Source organism: Emys orbicularis, chromosome 1 (assembly GCF_028017835.1).
Source record: "Emys orbicularis isolate rEmyOrb1 chromosome 1, rEmyOrb1.hap1, whole genome shotgun sequence".
Classification (NCBI taxonomy): domain Eukaryota; kingdom Metazoa; phylum Chordata; order Testudines; family Emydidae; genus Emys; species Emys orbicularis.
In genome coordinates, this window is record NC_088683.1 from 250,092,791 (window position 1) to 250,116,088 (window position 23,298).

The window sequence follows — 23,298 nt, forward strand, 5'->3', positions numbered from 1 at the left end:
AACAAAACATTATGGACCAACATCAGTTGTGGTGTAAGCAAGGTGTAACTCCATTTACTTCAGTAGAGCTACTATACTAAGGTTAACATTTTCTCCTTAACTATATGAGGAAGGATGAAGATTACATTCAGGGTAAATTTTTTGAAGAATTATCTGCCTTAGAATGGGATTTATACATCAAAAACAGTCTCCAAAGAACCATCTGCATCTAACCCTGAGTTCTGAGCTGGGGTACAAAACAAGAACTTCCTAGGATACCAAAATCTGTAGGTTAAAATATGGGGTGGTTACAGTCATGTTCAGGTAGGCACCAAAATATATAAATGGAATTTTCAACTACAAATATTGTTTTTACAGAGTCCTTGTGCAGACAAAACTTCTTTGCTAGTTTAAGGAATAAATAAGGAGTTCAAGATTTGCTGCAGAAATTGGGCATCTCATGATAGTAACTGATAGTCAATTTTTTTCCCATTGATTTAGTTGATACTTATTAAAACAATCCTTGAAATTTTGCACTTTGTCATATCTCAGGGGGGAAAATCCTTCCTGAAGGCTACCCAGTTTTGTGAGTAAGAAATAGGAAAAACTGTTTTCCTTGCTATAGAATAGAGTTAGGCAGATAAACAGAAAAATGATTCACAAACAACTTGGGTGCTTCAACCATATTCACCACCCTTTTTATTTGCTTTTTCTGAACATTCATGCAAACAGGTTTATTTGTAAGATTCTTGAAAAGTGAATTTCAGGTTCATAGTCAACATTAATTTAGCCTGTGAGCCTCTGATCCTGCAACTGGATCTGCACGGATCAGGACCTAAATTAAATTGCTTTTGGGTGGAAGCAGTAGAAGTCCAGTGGGGCCAGGATTTCAGCACTAATGAAGGCATCTCCTATGCTGTGGAAGGTGAGTATGTAGAGCTACATGAATTTTAGCATGCCTTTCTATGTGGACTTCTGACGTTGGTTGAAAAGGGGAACTTTCATTACAGTGTACAGCAGCTAATTGGCTCAATGATACCTCTCTGTGTAGACATGTTCATGTTTCGAAGTCAACCAGTTTTCAGCACACTTATGCAGCTGTTGTACTATAATGGTTGGGCCTGGAGCTATGGCCAAATGTTCAAGCTGGCATCTTTAAAAACTAACTACTAACTCAAGATTTATTCTCGTATGGTTATCCAGTAAGGCTTGTGGCATCTCCTGTAGTATTGATGCTATGCCAACATGTCTATATTTCTCATTACAAGGAATTACAGATAGATTAAAAAAAAAAATCTGTCTCTGCTATAGTTGTCTCATTCATGGTTTTCTGACGTGCCTAGTTGTAGTGAAGAAAGCCTTTTTTAGAGAAACGCTTCCTTTTTTTAGGGGGAAAAAATCATTACTAGGTATGATTGCTAGAAAGATGTGTGAATAGACCCAGATCGACTACATCTTCTCCTTCCATGAGTGTTACTATATAAAAACATCCCAAATGGGATGGAACACTTAAACTATCAAGGAAAGGAATTTATATTTAAGGAGGAAAGACTCATGAGAATAATAAAATCTGGCAGTGCTTTAATTTCATTTTTGGCCGTAGGGTGGATCTCACCCCTCCCCAGCCTGTTCTTGAAAATAAGGCAGGTGATCTAAAAAACAAACAAAACAAACAAAAAAAACCAACCACACCTGGGTAGGGAGTTGCTTCTGTTTTTAGCTATTTAGCCTGGTTGCTGAAAGAACCTAAAATACAATCTTTATAGCAAATCAAACAATGTACTATAACTTTTTTCTGTCTCTTTCCCTGTCCCGCTCTCTCTGCTGCCTCCTCCCTTACAAAATGTATTCGGGGTTCGCTGGTCCTGGGATATTTTTGTTCCGTTGTTCTTCTCTATTTTAAAGTGTGGTTGCAAACAATATCACCGACCATTTTAGCAAGGAAAGAAAAGCAACTTCTACAATCAAATCATTGAGCTTTTTCTTTAGCTTTACCTACTGTTAACAAATCAGTCTAATCCGCGCCTAACATGATCTGATTATGGCAATACAAGTAGAATTCCTTTTAAATGACTAACACTACACTGCCAGTCAAATAGACTGCTAAAGTGTTATCTTGCCAAGCCAAATTGCCAATGACACTGTGTAGTCTGCAATGGGCATCTGCCTGAGGAGAGCTTCTGAAGCCTCAGGAAAGCCTGTGGTCTAATAAGCAAGCGCAGGACTCCGGGTTCCTGTTCCCAAGTTATTTGTAAAGAGAGGCTGGAGCTCGGCCGGGCCCGCTAGCACGACGAGGTTGTATTCGCTGATTCACGTAGCTCGGGCGCACCAGGCAGCGGCCCATACACGGCCGGCTAAGGCACACCCTGAGTCTCGGCGGCTCAGCCCGCTCCGGTGGCGGCCGGGCACTGGCGGCCCAGGGGCGCGCTCTGAGGCGGGAGAAGCCCGCACATGCCCCGCCTCCCGTACTAGGGCGGCCCCACCTCCCTGGGCGGAGCACCCAGCCCCGTCCCCGTTAGCAGCGGACAAGGCCTTGCCTCCCACGGGGGCAGCCGCCGGCCGATCCCCTGCCACCTCCCCCTACACAATCGCCTGGGTTGTTGAACGACAGCGTCGCAAAGTTAAACACGCCGGAGCGCGACTTTACGTTGGCGGCAGCCAATCCTTTGCCTCACTCCGGCTCCCCTTGGGGCAGCCGCCGTCCAATCCCCAGCCGCGATAGCTCCCTCCATCCCTCCCTCCTACAACAACAACAACAACTACCCTATGGTCTGTTGAGCGACAGTATCGTAAAAGCGCCGTACCGGAGCCGGCGCGCAGCTTTACGGCAGCAGCGGGCCGACAAGCTCGGCGGGGTGGGGGGAGGCGGTGCGGAGCCGGCCCGCCGGGGTGTGCACGCACGCGCGCGCTCGCGCGGGGAGCTGGATGCCCGGGGGCGGGGGTAGCCCGGCGCCCTGCACTCTGGTGGGAGCGGAGGCGGGGGCCCCCGGCGCCGGGGGGGAAGCGGGCGGCGCGGCGGCCCCGGCGGGCAGGATGAGCCTGTCGCCCAAGGAACTCTCCAGCCTGCTGAGCATCGTGTCGGAGGAGGCGGGCGGCAGCACCTTCGAGGGCCTGTCCAGCGCCTTCCACCACTACTTCGGCAAGGCCGAGCACTTCCGCCTGGGCTCGGTGCTGGTGCTGCTGCTGCAGCAGCCCGACCTGCTGCCCAGCCCCCCGCAGCGCCTCACCGCGCTCTACCTGCTCTGGGAGATGTACCGCACCGAGCCGCTGGCCGCCAACCCCTTCGCCGCCATCTTCGCCCACCTGCTCAACCCCGCGCCCGAGCGCGGCGACGAGGCCGAGCGGCCGCCGCTGTCAGGTACCGCCCGGGGCGCGGGGGCTTCCGCTGAGTAACCGGCTCCGCTTCTCGGCGGCCGTCACGGCGCTGCGAGGCCCGGTCCCCGCGGGGTGGGGGCGCCGCTGAGGTGGCTCCCGGGCTGTGGCCGCTCAGCAGAGATCGGGCCCGAGTCTTTCGGGGGAGACAGGCGGGGGCCTGGAAGGAGGCTCCGCTCGGAGCGATGCTTCGCTTTGTGTCCACTGGGCCGGAGCCTGCCCCAGTCCCCTTCTCTAGGCCCTGTGTGCGGGGGAGGGGGCTGCATTTTTCACACAAGTTTTTAGGAGGTTAAGTTACATCTTTGTTCAGCAAAGTCCGCTCCCTTTCCTTCAGCTCCTCTGGTTCCAGCGCCTGTCCCCTTAGCTTTTCACTCATCTAAATTGCCCTCTAGCAAGCAGCAAAAGAAACCCGGATTATTCTCATGTCAAACACTTCAAAACAAGCCCTTCGGGCCTTTTTTACACATTATAAAACACCACCCACCCTTTTCCTTTGCAGTGTAGTTCAGAAAACATGGTTAAAAGCACATCTCAACAGCGGTCATGCACCTCTCCATTCAATTGGCAGTGCACATCACTCTGGCTCTCAGTTTTGGGGGCATTAGATTAAAGCCATGAAAACTGAGAAGCTGTGCATACGGATAAATTACCCCTCCAAAATCAGAAGGATTCTGATTAAGGTAACTAATATACATAGCAGATAAACTGAAGAGAGACAGGCATGCTTAACTCTGTTCCCCAACATTGGAGAGATCTTGGTTGTTTGAAGCCAGGTAAGAGGCTGTTTGTGCCTGGGGGAATTTGCAAGAAGTGAGGTTTTCCTGTTCTCAGTACCAATGAATCCCTGGAATAGGTCCCTCTCTGTGTGATCCAGGGCCAAAAGGGGACCCTCTGCTCCAGATACTTATTTTTATGGGGGGCAGGGGACAGGAAAACCTCACTTCTTTAATTTAGTGCCCCCCAAACTGGGAATCAGAGTGGTGAGTACTGAGTGATGCATGACCCCTGTTGAGAGGTGTGTTTAAATATTTTGTCTTTGAAATTGCCCTACAAAGGAAAGGGGGGCGAGGGTTGCTGTTTTATGATTAAAGAAGGCCTGAATCACTTAAAAATAAGCGTTTGACATGAGAATGATCAGGGCTTGCTTTGAAGAACTGGAGGGATTAATATAAGGTGCTGAAACCAGAGGAACTGAAGGAAAGGGAATTTGGAGAGGCAGTGTCATTTGATTAACTTCTAATTTAATCACACTGTAAAAAACACCTTAAATTTCAGACAAACATTGGAAAGAACAGAAAAGTTCTTTTGTGAAAGATTCAGCGCTCCACACTACTTTCCTGCATTTGAGAGCTGAGGGAGCACCCAGTCAAGCTTTTTAGAAAACAAAACAAGTTCCTTGTATTTTTAATGTAAAAACAAGCAGGGATTTTTTTGTTTTTGTTTTTTTGCCAAGTAACTTCTTTAGATTGTTGGATTATAGCTTGTTTGCAAACAGCTCATTGTGAGTGTTCAAAACCTGAGCCATTTGTACCCCTTGGTCACATGTAAAATGTTTCATCTCTGATTGGATGTTATTTTTAGCCTCTGATTTCTGGAACAAATGAATTCTGGATTCTTTCTGAGTTTTAATAGTTTAAAACTTGCTTTTTCAGCAAAACTTTCACTTCATTAATATTTTCTAGACTATTTATTGAAAGCACAGTCAACTTGTTTGAACATTTAAATATTAAAGCAAACTTTTTTGGGGGGGCAATATGCTCCAAGCTCTGTGACAGTTTAGAATGTGGGGTAAAGGGTGTTGAACTTTACAAGCACTGCTCTAGAGAGTATATAAACTTGCTATATTCCACTAATTTAAATCCAAGTGATTTTCAAATCCGAACTTCCCCTCAGCTGAAAGTAAAATTCTGTGGATTCACACTGATGGCTATTAGAATGATTATCTTTGATGTGACTACTTGAAATATTGTCCTTTGGTATATATTTCAGTAAGGAGTATTTATAACATGCTGCAAAATGAGTCTAAAATATTTATAACTTAATTTGAAAAGTTCAAATTTTAAAGTCTATTAAAGTTACTATAGTGCTTACTAAGATGTATGGATGTGCCAAGTTTAAATTTTATTTACATTGAAAACTAAAATGGCTAAAGTACAAAATTCAAAACTTACAAAGTATTATAAATTCTGCTTTAACAAAAAATGGAGATCTTGTTTAACACTTTTGATAGCTATAAACTTCTAAAAACAGGCAAGTTCTGCTCAGTCTTAAAGGGATACTGTCAGTTTTACATGGCCCAAAAATAAAGTTCCATAAAACTTTGTTTATAAACATTCAAGACTAATAGAAATGTTTCCATAATTTAAACAAAGTTGTTTTGAAACAAACATTCCCTGCAGTGTATGAAGCCCAAACTCAGCAGCATTAAGAACCTGAAAGAGAAACTGATGTGATTTGTATTTCTTGGCTTTGAAATGAAAATCAAACTATAAATAGTGACAGGTAAACTGAATTCTAAAAGTTTTTCACTTTGAATAATTTGTAGAGTTAATAGCAACTTGTTCACCACAAACTACAATGAATATTAGGGCTGTGACTAGCAATGTGCCTGTTATTTGTTGTTAATTGATCATTGGTCTAAATTAGAAAACAAAACAATGCATCAAGACTGCTTGACATTCAAAACCAAATTTAAAAAGTTGTGTGGGGAAGGGTTGGGAGCTGTTTACTACTTCTGGCAAATTTTTCTCTTCTGTTCCTTTCCTGATGGCCTGTTTGTATTCAGTGTTCTCTTACAGAAGGGTTCAGCTTTCCTTGTATTTGCCTAGTTTTAATCAAATTGCCTTTCTTTGCTGGAGCACCCAAATGCAAACTATTCCCCAAAGTGTAACAGAGCTTGATATGACTACCTGGGTCTCATAGATGCAATTGCAGTTTAAGAGCTTATGTTTTACTAATATGAATGACCAAATATTGGTAACAGCTGAAGAACTAGGTTTTATTAATTATAATAATTAAACTAATTTTAGATGGCTTCCTTGGCCCTTATGGTATGCTGTGACCTAGCCTTCAACCCAAAAATGGAGACATAGGGCTGTTGAAGTAAGTCTAAAACTATTTAATAGTTAAAACCAAAGAAACCTTGACTGGGTTTAGTTCATTAGACAGTTTAAGCAAAATTATTCTGTATAGCTCATATTTAAATGCTACATAGGCAGAGGCGTGGATTTAATTTAAAATATGAACACAACTGAATATTCTTAGTGTCAGCCTAATTCATACATTTTAATATTTGTGCCATAGTTTGTTTAGCAGACATCGCTCCTTCATAGTAGAAAGCGCAAAGTATTAATTGCAACTGTATAACAAGTGAGGAAAATTGTTTTTCTCAGGTTTCTTACCTCCCATAACTCCACCAGAAAAATTCTTCCTTTCCCAACTGATGTTGGCTCCTCCTAGAGAACTCTTCAAGAAGACTCCTCGACAGATTGCCTTAATGGATATAGGAAACATGGCCCAGTCAGTGGATATAAGTGGACTTCAGCTAGCACTAGCAGGTAAGAAATAACAAACCATTTTAGGGTATATCCTGACAACTTTTCCTTGAGATAATAGTGAAAGTGAGATATTTCTTTTTAAGTGTAAAATGAGTTGAGCTATAATTCTAGACTGTAGAAACTTTAAGCACAGGGCATTTTTAACTGCCTTATATTTGGCTTAAAAAGCAAGTTTTATACATGGAATTTTCTTCTTTGAGGCTGTGAAGACACTTTTTTACAATATAGGAAAAGGCTTTCCATCTGAAAAATGTCTTTTGTTCTGTTGGCAGTTTTCATGCTTAAATTTTATTCCCTTGTATCTTGTGCAGTATTTCCAGTTTCAGAAACACAGGATAACTTACTATCAGGCAGCCATTACGCCTCTTTCTTCAGTTATATCTTTTGGTAAGACCAGGTGTTATAACTGAATTTTTGGTAGTTTTTATAAATCTGAGATGATTTAGGTTTTTGTTACTTCCTAAGTATTGCCTCCAGATTGGGAAGGTGGCTAATTTGGCTGACTGTATCTAGTAAAAGTGATGCTTTTAGACCACTTGGCAGGAGAAAGAGAGAAAAAGGTGGTGGTTGTGAGCCATCTCTTTTAGTAGGTCACTTTTGGAGCTACTGATTAAAACAGTAGGAAAGATGGATATAGCGAATGGGGGCCAGTTTGGAGCACCAAAAATCCAAGTATGGCCTTATAAGGATTTGATAACCATTGGTTATGATTTCAAAACTGTTTTTTTTTTTTTCATTGTTTGAGAACTAACTTTTTAATACCTAATCTTGGGATAATTAGACAAATATTAGTGTGATATTCAACCTATTGCCTGAGTTTTCCTGCCTTAGTCTGGTGTCTCCCTCTTTGAATCTTTCTGAGCATTTTTGTGAATTCTGTATCCTTTGACTTAAACTTTCAAAAATGACTTGACACTTTGGGTGCCCAAATTACAAAGCATTGAAGGGGTCTGATTACAAAGCATTGAAGAGCTGTGTACCTGCCCTCTGAAAATCAGGTCCCTTTTGAATGGTGTTAAATTAAGAACCCAAAATTACTAAATTTCCTGTTTTTGCTGGAAGTTCCATACATTTTGGTTTGTCTTGTCTTCAAAATACAAAGCCAGTAGTATTTTTGAAAATGGAACAAATTCATTGATATTGGTTACTTTTAAAAATAAGTAGCTGAATGTGCAATGCTTATTCTATATGTAGTGGATACAACAAAATTATACAGTAAATCACATACATAGCCTAAGGTCTCTATGTAGTCAAATTAGTTATCTCTGATCTGACATGTTCATGAGAGAGACAATGTGGCTGAGGTAATATCTTTTATTGAACCAACTTCTGTTGGTGAGAGAGACAAGATTTGTTTCTTGGAATAAATGCCTGCCATTGTCTATATACCTCATATGAAGGCAACTCCTCTTGCTGCAGTCTTGACACCTAGGAATCACCTTTTTGACTGGCTTCTCCATTTATAAAATAGCTTGTTTCAAGTCCATATTTTTCCCAGTAATCGAAGATGTAGAAAAGAAGTTAACTGAGTAGTCCATAAAATATAAAAAGAGTGAAACAAAAATGCTTAAACTTAAAAGCTATTGAGATCTTTGTTTATATTTGTCCCTCTTTCATGGCCGATCTTGTCCTGTAAGGGTTGTAAATCTTGATGGCTTCTGTAAAGGTGTTCTCCTATTCATAATATCCCTGGATTCATTTTAGGGACAAGTTTGTTCTAGAATGTACCTCACAAAGAATTACTCCTATTCAAAAAAATTTAAAGCATTCTGTCAGGATAACTATCCTGAACGTTAAATTACATATGGGAAAGACAACTAATGTATTCTGTCCTTTAATATCTGATCTTCTCCGAGTAATATCCTAAGTAACAATCAGAATTTAAATGTGAACAATTTGACTTGCAGCTGTAATTGCTTTTTTTAAAGGGCAGAAATACAGTTTCATAAGGACTTTAGATTTTTTTGTTTGATCAGTATTAACTTCAACCTGCTCATTTGCAGAATGTTTTTGCAAAATTTGCCCTATTTGCTTCTGTTTCTTTAGTTGTACTTCTGCCTGTTTGGATCATTATCCTGCCAAAAAACGTCATTTTCTGATGCTGGTGGAAAAAGGAAGTTTTCTGGCAAAATACTGCCTTTATTCGATACGGTTAGCCTGACAGAAGACTACGTTGGTTAAGGGTAATTGGCTTGTAGTCAAAGCTGCTTTTTCCAATACATTTCAGCACCTTCCGTTAGGAATCAAAGGAAGCTTCCTGCAATTTACAGAAGAGAAAAAATGTAGCACCACAATAGATCTCCAACAACTGCTTGCCTTTGAATAGCTTTTTTACTTTGTTAGGGTGACCAGACAGCAAATGTGAAAAATCGGGACGGGGGTGGGGGGTAATAGAAGCCTATATAAGAAAGAGACCCAAAAATCGGGACTGTCCCTATAAAATCGGGACATCTGGTCACCCTACTTTAAGTGGCTTGGGTTAAGGTGCTTATGCTCTTCCCATAAACAAATTAATCTTTAGCTCTTTTATTAAGGATTCTGCTTTAAATACAGCTTTTGCTTTCTTTAATCCCAAAGAATCAATCTGGCCTGATCCTGTAACCTTCTGTATGTGGGCAGACTGCAGTGATCACATGGAGCTTCACTGAGTTCATTTGAGGCTCCTTTCAAGCCCAAGAGTCTTCATGTGTGCACTGAATTGCAAGACTGGGGCCTAAACCTGTTGTAGATCTCATAATAATATCTGATGGTATTTTATTCTCTGGGAATACTGGGGTCCAAATCAAACCTATGATTTACTAGCAACTATTGACCAGCTATGACCTTAAGTTGCACACCACAGTGCCACCAAACTGAAATGATATCTACCGTATATACTTGTTCGTTAGCCCGTTCATTTATAAGCCGACCCCCCAGGATGGTTAGGTAAAAATAGCAAAAACTGTATGACCCTTTCATAAGCCAGCCTTATATTTCAGGGGTCGGCAAACTTTGGCTCCTGGCCTGTCAGGGTAAGCTGCTAGCGGGTCGGGACATTTTGTTTACTTGGAGCATCTGCAGGCACGGAGCCCCTCAGCTCCCACTGTCCGCGGTTTGCCGTTCCCAGCCAATGGGAGCTGCGGGAAATGGCGTGCCACTTCCCACAGCTCCCATTGGCTGGGAACGGCGAACTGCAGCTACAGGGAGCTGAGAGGCTCCGTGCCTGCAGACGCTCCAGGTAAACAAAACGACAATGTATTAGATATTCAATTTAATGATTCCATAGAGTTTAAATTGGATTTTTATTTTTTGCAATCAAGTATCTTTTCTTGGGAAACTGCTAAGAAAGTAATCAAGTATATAATATATATCCTTGAAGGAAAAATATCCTACCAAGTTAGTTCAGTGAGTCAATATTCAGATAAAATAGAACAGAAAACCACCAGATACGTTGCAAAAAAATAACTTCTGCTTATTCCTTTGCTTTGATGGAAAAGGTACATCCTTGTTCCCTTGCCAGCCCTAGGAAATACACCTAGAAAAAACCTTTGGATTCAGCAGGCTATCATTATCTGTGGAAGAGAGTTCTGTTATCTAACACTGAGTCTGGTTTTTGAGAGTGGGTTCAGTTAAAATTTTGAATACTAGATAATTAGGGGACCATATCTAGCATGAAGAACATTTCTACAGAGAAAAGCTATGAGTACTAGCTCACCAGGTTCTAAATAAAGGAGAAAGTATAAATAGCTTCAGTGTAGGTAGAGGCAATATACAAGCTCAGTTACACAGAAAATGAAGCAGTAGTTTAATTTCAGGATGGTGTCTCTCTTCAGTGACTGCTGGGCCCAAAACGAGCTGTATTAGTTATGGGACCAAGATGTCAAGCTTCAAATTATCAGAGGCTGAATCCATTGAGGAGCATGCTATTTGCTCCCTGAATGACTAGATAAGCACATACTTAGACTTCGCCTTGCAGATGGAATCTGTTAGCAATGCTCTAGGGCTGGCATCTGTTAATCAGCTACTGACTTTCATGCAGTAAGGTTGACCTATTTTAAAATGAACTGATGAGGGTGACAGAAGGTAAAGACATCCTTTCTCACAGTGCTACAGAGAGTTGGAGCCTGAAATTTAGGATTAGGAATAAAGGGTCAGCCACTCCCAGTCCTCAGCTTGTTTGAGCACTCCTAGGACAGAAGCCATGTTATGGTTTCTCAGAATGTCTCCATAATTTTAAAACTTATTTTCCTTTATCTATAACCAGCTTTGCAGTAACAAAGAATATCTACTGGATTTAGTAGTATTACTGTGTAATGTTTCCTATGCTGTATAATTTGGCCTTTTTAGGGGCATTGTCCACCTCTGAACAATTCTTGGTTACAATCGTAGTCCAGATAGTGCTGGATGTCCCATGCTGCTGTCTCACTTCCAGCTGCATAAAATTTTAATTTGTATTAGACTCCTAATATATTTTTTCGATGTAAGCAATTGCTGTAGTTGCTACTGGGATGTTGACAACAAATGGGGGAGGGTAGTTAGTCTATGCAACATCACTAAAAATACAGTCCACACTGAAAAATCTTTTACCTCTGATTTAGATTTTCTTATGGCCCCCATTATTGTTGAGTCTGAATGCCTATGTTTGTGTGGGTCTTCACACAACAGTGGGGGAAGCGGGAAGAGGGAGAGAGAAATGTGACTGTAAAAGCACAATTGGCAGGGGGACAAGTGTGGCAAGAATAGTGCATGAAAAACTACTTCAAACTCATTTTTTGAAACTGACTAGATCAGGGGTTCTGACACTTTCCACAGGCTAGGTCACGTCCTAGAGCAGGGGTTCTCAAGCATTTTATTTCTGAAATCCCTTCTCCCCCATGCTATAAAAACTTCAGGGCCCTGCGGGGCTCCGGGGCTCAGGGCTTTGGCCCCATGTAGGGCTATCATGTTTCAGGTTCCCTAAAAAAGGACACTGCCAGAGGGCGGAGGCAGAGGGGGCGCTGGAAGGGGGAGTCCCCTAACTCTCCTGTGCCCCTTCTACCCTGACCTCTGCACTCCCTTCCTGTGCTTCCTGGGCACTTGGTGCAGCCTGTCTCTCACCTCCAGCAGCTGCACATAGCTTCCCCCCTGGAAACAGCCTCAGCCCGTCCTCTTTCTGCCCTTCCCACCAGCTCACCTGCTGTGAAATGCAGCCCCAACTGGAGCTGCTCCTTGGAGAAGGGGTTCAGGATCTGGCAGTGTGAGGCTGACATGCTGCATTATGAAGCTGTTTGGTCCCTCGCAGCTGCCAGATCCTGCCCAATCAGCTGGAAGGGAAGGAACCAGTGAGGTGCAGAGACAGCTCTTTCCGAGCTACCTATGGTCTGCAAAAGCCCGGATATAGCCTCTGATTTGAAAAACCTGCTCGGACAGACAGTGGAGAATCAAAAGAGGCTATGTCCAGGGAAAACCTGGACATATGGTAATCCTAGGGTGCCGGGGCTCCTGCCTCGCAGGGCATGGCCTCCTAAAACCAGCTCTTGGCCCCGCAGGGGACTGTGGACCCACTTGAGAACCACTGTCCTAGAGGATTCTCACAGATAGCTTATGTTCTCTCCCATTCACAGTCAATCACTGCATTGCTGCCATTTGCAATTATGTAAACCCTTGTGACAATTACAACAATTGCTGTTTACATGGAAAAGTAATACTGGGAAAGTGTTAGTATTTTTAGCTATATAATGCAGTTTTAGGAGGTGGAAAGAAGGAGAGCCAACACCATGTGACTGACCAATCAACTCTTTGCACACCACCAGCAGGTGCTCCATGGCCCACCGTTTACAAACCTGAACTAGATTTCATGTTGACACTGTCTCTTTAAACCAATGCTGTTCTAAAGCTCAGATTGTCTCCTGCTACTTTTAGTATTCCTGACATCTGTATTTTGGTTGTATGCTTTAATATCGTGGACTGAACTTTTTTTCAGAGCGTCAGTCTGAGTTGCCAACACAGAGCAAAGCTAGCTTCCCCAGCATTCTCAGCGATCCTGACCCAGATTCCTCAAATTCTGGTTTTGACAGCTCTGTTGCCTCACAGATCACTGAAGCTTTAGTGAGTGGACCAAAACCACCTATAGAAAGTATGTGCATCTTTGTTTACTCTGAAATTTCTGTAATCTTTGGCACAATTACTTAAGGAATGACATAAGTGATGTGTTGAGCTACTTTTCTCTAGATTGAATTGTATGTGACCAAGCTCATACGTCATAGTACAAAACTCCAAAAATTAATCTGACTGTACATTGAAAAGTATTACAGTTGTGGGAGGGAGAGAGGACCACTCATCAGACTGCTATTGTCACCCTTATATTAAATATACAGTATAGTAGCCTTCTAAATTTAAAATGATTTTTCATTGAGTAATACAAAAAGGACTTCACCTCTTTAATTTTCCTTTGAAAGAAATCTTTACAACATTGTCTTTCAGGTCACTTCCGACCAGAGTTTATCCGGCCACCACCTCCACTCCATATTTGTGAGGATGAGCTGGCTTGGCTAAACCCAATAGAGCCAGATCATGCAATTCAGTGGGATAAGTCAATGTGTGTTAAAAACAGCACTGGAGTGGAGATCAAACGCATCATGGCTAAGGCTTTCAAAAGTCCTTTGTCGTCTCCACAGCAAACACAGGTGGGTCCTATGTGCCAGCTGCCCTCCCTTCTAATCTTTCCTATGCATGTTTATATTTCATACATTTTAGAAAACTAGGGTCAAATTAAATGACTTAAATAATTTTCATCTCATTATATTTAGGGTTGGCAGAATTCAATTTTTTAAATAATTTCAGTGGATAATATCAATGTTTAAGCATTTTTTCAAATTTTTATCAATTTATAATTTCCTGTATTTGTGAACATTTGGAGTCGGGTGAGACAATAATTATTTAATGACTGTAAATGTTGAGATTCAAAAAGTTAAAGCTTCATAGCCATTAAAACATGAATTGTCAACATCACATGTCAAAATATACAAAGTAAATATCCTTAAATCAAACTCTTAAGTTTTCAAGCAGCATTGTTCTTACGTGGCCTTTCTGTACATTTCAGTTATCATTGATGGAAATATTTTGCATCGGTGTATATATGGTGAAATCAACATATACAGATACAAAATTCTAATCCTTCCAAGCCTATTTATATTACATAAAATTAAAATAGTCATATAGCAGACCCAGTGAAGCAGGATGATGGGACTCAAAACAAACAGTAGCCTGAGGTGCTAAGATGGAAGTGCCACTAAAAGGTTTAAACTCTCTAAACTCCTGTGTAGAGCACTAATCTGTCTGTGGGCACTCCAGAAGTTTGAAGATTTGTCCTGCCAAGGAGTGGACTTGCTTAAAACTGTTTCCAAATTTAGGAAATCTCAATATTATTTGAGTTGTCTTGTCTCAATACCAAAATTCCGGAGTCTTGGCTTGTGTATGGTCAGATAAGGAAAGTATTTTTTAAAACTTGTCTATCTGCTGTTTCTACACACACCTTCATTAGCTGAACAAATGCAAAATGTGACTAGTAACTAGCAACAGTATTTCCCTGCTAGGATAACCTTGTTGTAGTAATGCTGTTTCAGGTTTGGCGCAGAGGCTTTCAATAAGATGGTTATTTAGAAATGCTAAGGGCCTGATCTTGTCTGGCTGAAGTTAGTGTTACTACTGACTTCAATGGGCCTTAGTCTTATCATTGTACTGTATAAGAAGGGAGATGTTCTAGTACAACTATCTCTTTCTGTCTAGGATAACTTATCAGAGTTGTTGGTCAGCTCAGTTCAACAGTGTATTTGCCAGTTCAATGAAAGAGCTAGAGCAAGAGAAAAAAATGAAACTTGGATTATGTGGTTTTAAATTTTTCCACAACATACAAGGCTACTAAGTGCCATGAGCTTCAAAACCCTAGCTTCTTTTAAAGGCTTTTCTGTGCACACTTCCCCTTGATCAGAAACTGAAATATTAGAAGAAAACAAAATATGTATAAGAAGAAATACTTAAATTCAAGTGGCTAGAATTCTCCTTTTGTGTAATTTAGATGGATTATTGCTTTTGTTTTGCAGGCTACAACATTTTTGTAAAAAATGCATAACTTGTTGATGATTGTAGGAAACTTTGAGTGGCTGTTAATATCACTGGAATTTCTGCACAAGGCAGAACATCTTTTATTAAACTAAGTCATAATAAAATCCAGATTGGGTTTCTAGTTCACCTGCTCTTGTTGTGATCAAATATGTACAGTTTAATTCAAATTTAATATGCTGATGTTTTTTTTAATAGCTTCTTGGAGAATTAGAAAAGGATCCCAAGCTTGTTTACCACATTGGCCTCACTCCTGCCAAACTGCCTGACCTGGTGGAAAATAATCCTCTAGTTGCTATAGAAATGTTGCTTAAACTAATGCAGTCCAGTCAGATAACAGAGTATTTTTCTGTCCTGGTCAACATGGACATGTCTTTACATTCAATGGAAGTTGTAAATCGGTAAGTGTTTCTTGTCATCTTAAATCTAAACTTATCTTTGTGAGTTCTTGCACTGGAGTGCTCTGATCAGTGTTGTTTTTAAAAAAAATGAAAGCAGAATGTTTCACAGGGAGTACCTGATGAGTTTTACTGATCTTGGCTTTATGCGTAGTGGTATAGTCAGATTTGAAAAGTAGCTTGTTCCACTATACCCCTAAAGGCTACCAAAGTTGGCAGGAGTTTAGGAAATAGCTGTCAAATTTCATTGAAATAGGTTTTGGCCTGGAAAAGATGGTCCTTGTGCACAAATAATACACATTAAAACAAGAAAGGGGCAGAGAAGACTCTTCTATGCTCTTTTACCACAGGACATGATCATTGGCTGGAAAAGTGCTGAACTCATCTGACTAAATATACCAATTTATACTATATAAGCAGACTCACTAAAATGCAGTGAAGTAGCTTTGAATTACCTGGCCTCTTGCCAAAAGAACTCTGAACTCTATCACTCAAAACTGCCTGTATGTCAAGTTAGTTTAATCCCTTTTATTGGTTTGTTTATATGAAAGGTGTAATACTGCTAATTAATTCAAACAAATGTAATAAACACTTCTGCATGAAATGCCACTAAAATGAGAGGCACTGTTCATTTCAGTAGGAGTATTCATAGAAATAATTTTGCAATATACACCTCTACCTTGATATAACGCCACCCGATATAACACTAATTCGGATATAACGCGGTAAAGCAGCGCTCCGGGGGGGCAGGGCTGCGCACTCCAGTGGATCAAAGCAAGTTCAGTATAACGCGGTTTCACCTATAACACGGTAAGATTTTTTGGCTCCCAAGGACAGCGTTCTATCGAGGTAGAGGTGTATCTTAAAACAAGGCTGTCTGTAGTAGTGGTTTTGCCTGTGTGATGTGAGTCTTGTGTCCACCATTTTGTTCTGCAAATGAAATAAGGCAAATCTTGAAATCTTGCTTCTTTTTGAAATTCACATTTATATCGGGTTAATGGCAATCTCAGATTCACCTTTGACATTGAAATTTGAGACAGATTTCAATGTCATTTTTCAGGGTGGATTTGATTTAAATCACTAGTCAGGAAGACTCGATTTAATCATGGATTTCTACATAAAAGTGCATTCATGTTGGTTGTTATAACCTTAATACATATCCTTCACAACTCAGAGATAGATGTAGGTTTCATTTTTAGAAGGCACACGCTATACATTTTTAAAGTGATTTATTTTGAAAACCTTTCAGATTAGTTTTACAGCTACATCTGAAAATGAATGATTGTTCGGTTATTTCATTTACCAAAGGTAATTGAAGCAGATATTTATGAAGTTCACCTCCCAATGACTATCTCCAATTCAAGAGGTTAATCATTAATATTTGAAGGATTTTCTTGCCTTGCTGTATTAGGAGAACATCACCAGACAGACATTTAAATTGTTTTATTTAACTAAAACAACAACGTTATGTATTCTGGATTTTTTTCTTCAACAGCAAACATATAATATTTTAACAAAACAAGCATGAATTTTTTAATTTAGTTAAATATTCAAGTTTTTTAAAATCAGGTTTGTTTTGTTAAAATTGTTTTTAACTAAAATAGTTAAATATTTGTTTTAAAAAAACAAAAATTAAATTGACTATGTCAGCCAGGTCAACATGAGAAACTTAAAATATTGGCTTTTGCAGCTAACTCGGGTTGTCTTCACCTTCATTTTCCAGTTTGTTCATAATCTGGAAAAGAAAAACAAGCTATCCTGCTTTTTCAGGTCCCAATCAGTTTCTCAATTTGGAATGAATTAGTCCAAAGGAAGAAAATATTCTTTCTACAGTGGCAGAAGAAACTACTGCTGTTAAAAGTGAGATTATCACTTCAGCAGTCTCTGATTCCAAGTGCTTAAGTGACTTCCACCAGTTCACTGGTGTGACTTTCTTTAAAACATCATCAGCAAACATATATTTCTTGAATGGTTCTTATTCCCAGACTGGGTCTCTTTTACGACCTGCTGCCATTATAGGTTTTCCCTTCTAGTGAGAGAATGGTATGGTATAGGGATCGGCAACCTTTGGCCCACGGCATGTCAGGGAAAGCCCCTGGCGAGCCGGGCCGGTTTGTTTACCTGCCGTGTGCACAGATTTGGCCGATCACCGCTCCCACTGGCCAGTGGGGGCTGCAGGAAGGGCGTCCAGCACATGTGAAGGGTGAGATTGTCGTTTTTGCCTAGAGTTTATGGAAATACAATCTGGGAGCATTTTAATACCAAAACCACTACTAGCGTGACACTGAGGAAGTACTGCTTCTGCCAGGGTAAACTTACGATCTCGTTTCCTTGTTGCTCACTTTCTCTCTCCTCAACCACCTCCCCCGTTATCTCTTCTGTTTTGCAGCAGGCAGAATGAACAGGAGCAGCAAGAAACATGCAGTTCTTGTTCATTCAGTCAGCTGGAAAGCAGTGCCACCTGCCATAGAGGGAAAAGCCCTACATCTGGAGTCAGTGCAGTGATTCTTTAACAGAAGGTTCTGCTAGATCATGTGTTACTTTTAAAAGAGTCTACTTAGAGATGCTGACAGAAATGGATTTTGATGCCTCTGTATAATGCTACACTTATGGATGCCGTAAACTTCTAGAGCAAAAGCTCCATTGCATACGATGGGTGCAACAGAACTGGGGCATTTCTTTGCTTTTATTTACATTACACACAAACTAGATTAAAAAACTTTTAAATTGCAAAGTCACACTCGCGAGTTGGAAAATGCCAGAATAAAACTTGTCTGTGCAGCTTTAATTCACCCCCCTTATGCCTGTACATTGATAGTCTTTATTTACATGATCACATACAATTTTTCCACAGGACCCCCACCGCCTTCAGTGCACAGGATGTACTTGCTCTGGGTTTGAATCAGGGTTGTGTAGTGAAGCAGACTATCTAGAACCCTGCCTCCTTTGTTGCCGAACTTGGAAGGTGTGTAGTGAAGAGAAAGGATGACCGACCTCATGGTTAAGGCAGTTGGAGAATTGTATTCTGTCTCTGCCAGAGTTCTTGTGTGATGTTACACAAGTCACTTGAACCAAACACTTCGCATGTGATCACTAATTGTGTGTTTCTCATTTTCTGGGTGCCTGACTTGATTTGCAGAAGTGCTGAGCATTCAGAGCAGGGTTTGAATAGTATGCAGTAAATAAGACTTAAGGCCCAAGGGCCACATAGTGAACAATGAATATAAAACAAAATATTGAATAACTGCTCTGCTCACTTAGTGAGCATCATCCATCCTGTGCACTAAATGAACTAGAGGTCTTGTGGAAAAAATACTGTATCATAATGCATACACACAAGGGAGCCAAATTAAGACTGCACAGGCAACCTTAATTCAGGTACTTTCACTACAAAAGTTTTTTCCTGCTGATAATAGGTCATCTTAATTAATTAGCCTCTTAGAGCTGGTATGGCATCTTGTGTGTGTGTGTACACTCTTATTATATGTTCCATTCTATGCATCCGATGAAGTGGGCTGTAGCCCACGAAAGCCTATGCTCAAATAAATTTGTTAGTCTCTAAGGTGCCAAAAGTACTCCTGTTCTTTCTAACTCTTGAGTGTTTGACTGACATGAAGGCCACCCCCTGCCATAATTTCAAGTCCCTGTTCCAAAGCATGGGGGCAGGGGAGTGCTTCAGAGAAAAGGTCGCCAGAATATTTTAACATGGGCAAAACTTATTTTTCTCTTGTCTTATTCTTTGAAATGGCTGAATTATTTTGGTTAACATTTAAAAAAATAATCAAGCTGAGGTGTAGACATCCAGCATGTAAAATTTCAGCGCAGATATTAGTTTGACAAAGTTATAAGCAACTGAAAACAGGGTCTTAATGGGAAGTGTAGTGCTACCTTACTGTGAAGTGCTACCAACCCCACCTATAATACAGCTGACTTTTTTTTTTTTTTTCCCCTTCTGGCATCAGAGGTGCACTCAAATTCACTTAGTTGGGACAAACTACTGCCAGATAAGTATGTTCTGAGAAGTTTTATTATAATAGGCTTGGACGTTGACTTCCAGATCTATTCTAATTGGCCAGTTGGGTTTCATACCCATGATTAAATGTTCCTGTAGTGACATGTAGCTTGCTTGTATGTTCACACATTAAGCAACTATTTTTGAACGAGAAGCCTAATTCTTCTTTCCCACATGCCAAACCCTGTAGTTTTCTACCTTCCTGTCCCCACTTCAGCACTGCAGACTGCTTTTCTTGATGTTTAAAAAAGCAAAACTGCTAACATTGATCTGCATTAGTCTCCTGAGTAAAACGTTTAAAGTATTTAACCTGAAAGTTTCCCAGAGACTACAAGCTAAGTGAGAAGTAGTTGGAACTTCTTCCCCATCTCTTGGTCTTCCAACTATTCACAAGAGGCTGAAGAAACTACCTATTACTATTCAAGGAGTTGTTAAACTTGTGGTTCCATTTCTGCTATGTTGATGAATCCTGCCTCAGGTGCACAGTATAAGTACTAAGTCTTCCCTAAACTGCTGAGTGGACAGCTCCACCCACTTTGAGCTTATAGTAGCCATCAAGCTGCTGGGGTCTCTGCTCTGCTTTAGGATGGAATGGCAGTAGGTAAATGGTTCCCACTCCTATCTAGTATAACCACAGAAGATCACAGGCGTTCTGGTCTCCCCTCCACAGTGAAAATCACATCAGTTCTGATGCAGGCAGGGTCCTCTCCACAAAAGATACAGGCCAGGAGTTTTTCATAAAATTTAAATGGTTGGCAGTGCCAAAAGGGTAGTTTGAGGTGAGGGAGATCAGGTAAAGTAAATGTCCTGTGGGATATAAAAAACACTTGCAAAGTCTTATGATAAGACACTTACTGACCTACATGCTTCAGTCTTCCTAACCACTTCATGAAAAAGCCGAAACCCTTTGTGATCCAGCACAGTTCCATGTTGGTTGCATAGCAGGTCTAGTGCAAGCTGGAGCATCTTGCAGAGCTGGCGTCTAACTGGTATACTTCAAATGTGATGTAAGATCATTCATAAGTTGTATTGCCTCTCTTTGTATGGGAGTATTCAAACCTCTTGAAACAAACATCAGATGGCAGTTGTACACCTTAATGATCCATGAGTATAGTACATGTATTGGGTGATTGAAGCTATTTTGTCTATAGCACTATTCTGAAAGCACAAGCTCTCTTGCTTTTTGGTATTTTAAAAAAATGTTCTCTAGCTCTTTCTTTGGTGAGACACTTCTGGTTCTTCACATCAATAGTGTGATTAACATGTTTTGTCATTTGAACTCTTTTGCACTTATTTTGAAATCCAGATATTAATAATGTTCTAATTCCCATGACTTCTAAATTTAGAACCCTGAAAAAAACTGAGGCAAACTAACATTATGAAGCACAAAATCATGCTATTCCAGTTGTGTACTTTAGAAGAAATGCTCGTTTCTAGACTTGATATCTGATGCTGATATACACAGTTGCATTTGATGCTTGCTACAGTATGAAATTGTCACTCAAATAAGCTCAATATCTACTCAAATAAGCAACTTGAGAGTTTCTGTTGCTCTGCAAGCAGTGCCCATCGCTAGCTTCTGTAGGGTATCTGCTTATTAGACAGGGAGTAAAGATCACATGGGTGCCTTTGACATAGGCCTCCTGCATGCAGACATCTAGAGAGTAACCTTAAATAAAACCAATTTCTGTATTGCACTTGATGTAAAAATAGATTTGCCTTTTGATGTTGGTGTCTGGCTAGTGCAACACACTTATTGGACATGTCAAAAGCCCACAACTCCAAACATTTTAGTTAACTCCCTGAGACATAACAGTGGATTGTCAGTGAATCATAGACACATTTGAATTATGACATTAACTGTATTTGTCCATTGTTTAATGGTACTATGGATGATTAATTTGCTAGTTTATCTGTACATTAATCAGCTTGTTTTATGTTTAACAGGCTTACTACAGCAGTTGATCTCCCTCCTGAATTTATTCACCTTTATATCTCCAATTGCATCTCTACCTGTGAACAGATTAAGGATAAATACATGCAGGTGGGTATTTGAGAATGACTTGGTTAAAAGTCAAGATGAGGCATATTCAGGTACTGAGATTTAATAAGGTGACTACACTGGGAATTCACATATCCCCTCTTTACAAGTTGTGGCTTCAAGAAGCAAAATACCGCTTTAATGAAATTCTGATGTTTAATAAGCATATGATTGAGTAGGGGTTCTTCCTTCAGCATTTTCATAGGGGCACAGGTAGTGGTCTTAATATTCTGCAAAGTACTTCATGCATTCAGTAGCAAAGTAATTGTACAGTGCTTCCCTTACATTATTCAGGTCTATATATGGTGTCAGAGAGGTTCAGATTGCTCACTTGGTACCCTTCTCTCCAGCCACATATTAGATGTTTTGCCTCTTCTCCTTGTCCTCAAGCTTCCAGATCCTTCCACTTCTAACTTTATTTCTGCATAGCTATGTGCTTTGTCATCAGAGAAACACTGCAGAATCTCCTGCACTTTTCAGTGCTGTAAAGGAAGTGCCCACAGTAACCAAAACAAACAGATGGCATTCTGTTTCTAAGGAGATGCTGTGCAAAAAAGAATTAACTTGAAGTGGAAACAATATGGCTCTAAGGGCTAGTGTGTGGCATTTCTAAAACCTTTGCAAAGTGAGGCAGCATCCTGTATTTCTAACTTTCTTGCCTTGAGTTTGGCATGGCTCCCAGCTTTTTAAAATTCCTCCCAGTCTGAAAAAATCCACAACATTCTACATCATCTAGCATGAGGATAAACTATTCTGCAATAATTTCTTTTAGGAAACATTACTCTTAAAATGGGCTCTTTTTCCTAAAAGTAATGACTAAGTTACCTTTAATGCTCAGTACATATATTTAATATCCTCTTGAGTCACTCTATTGTGGAAATATTGTATTAGGATGTAAGTTTTTGCCCTAGAGATAGCCATGCCACCTACATATAAAGCAAGTGTACAGTGATAGGACCTAGTTCCTACAATTAGTAAAAAAATCTCATGCAGGATTGAAGAGCATGTCCAGCTCCCTATCCTTAACATTTATCAGTACTATAGGGCAGCAAACGGGGGAGAATAAAGGGCTAAATCAGATTGTATAAACCTTGAAGTGAAAAGGTAGGTTAACTGATGTAACTAATTCCTGTTGAATTGTCACAAAATACCAGTACAAAGGGTCAGACTCTTTAGCAGAATTGCTTGGGCGTATTTTCAGATATTAAAGCCAGACCTTTTCTGTTTCAGAACCGCCTGGTACGTCTCGTTTGTGTCTTTCTCCAATCTTTGATCCGGAACAAAATTATTAATGTACAGGACTTGTTTATAGAAGTGCAGGCATTTTGTATTGAGTTCAGTCGGATACGAGAAGCAGCTGGCCTTTTCAGATTGCTGAAGACACTGGATACTGGGGAAAATCCTTCAGAGGCAAAAGCTTCAAAATAAGACCCTTTCAAAATTTGGCGAAACAGCGGTCAGCTGAATGTTCTGTATCATTACTTTTTTGTGTATAAATTTTAAACTTAAATCAGTGGATTGCTTGGTTTAATACTGTATAAATAGCATTTTATGCATAAAGCAAGGCAATAAATATTGCTTTTCTGATACTAGAAAAATCTTGAATTTGTTTTGACTTTTGACACTGGACACCCCATAGTTTGTCTTGACTGTTAAGCCTGAGGAACATTAATCCTTAATGGAAGAATCTCCTAAAGTGCAAACATTATTTACTTCCAAGGGACTTAAATTTTACTGGACAATTATGTGATGCTGTTGTCCAAGCAAAATAAGTTTGGAGAGGGAAAGACAGAGGATGAGAATGTTCAACATGTTCAGTGACTTGTTTCAAATCATGCTCAGCAAGCTTAGAATTGCTGC

The 23,298-nt window shown here is 40.4% G+C and overlaps 1 protein-coding gene across 1 annotated transcript; it reads left to right on the forward strand.

Moving 5' to 3' along the window:
• Nucleotides 1–2,904: 2,904 nt before the first annotated feature.
• Nucleotides 2,905–23,036, forward strand: CNOT11 (CCR4-NOT transcription complex subunit 11). The gene is made up of 7 exons (XM_065403366.1): nucleotides 2,905–3,337; nucleotides 6,744–6,908; nucleotides 12,850–13,002; nucleotides 13,350–13,552; nucleotides 15,186–15,388; nucleotides 21,345–21,441; nucleotides 22,669–23,036. Exons 1-7 carry the CDS (start codon nucleotides 2,905–2,907, stop codon nucleotides 22,864–22,866), a joined length of 1,452 nt encoding a protein of 483 aa, XP_065259438.1. The 3' UTR covers nucleotides 22,867–23,036.
• Nucleotides 23,037–23,298: the final 262 nt, after the last annotated feature.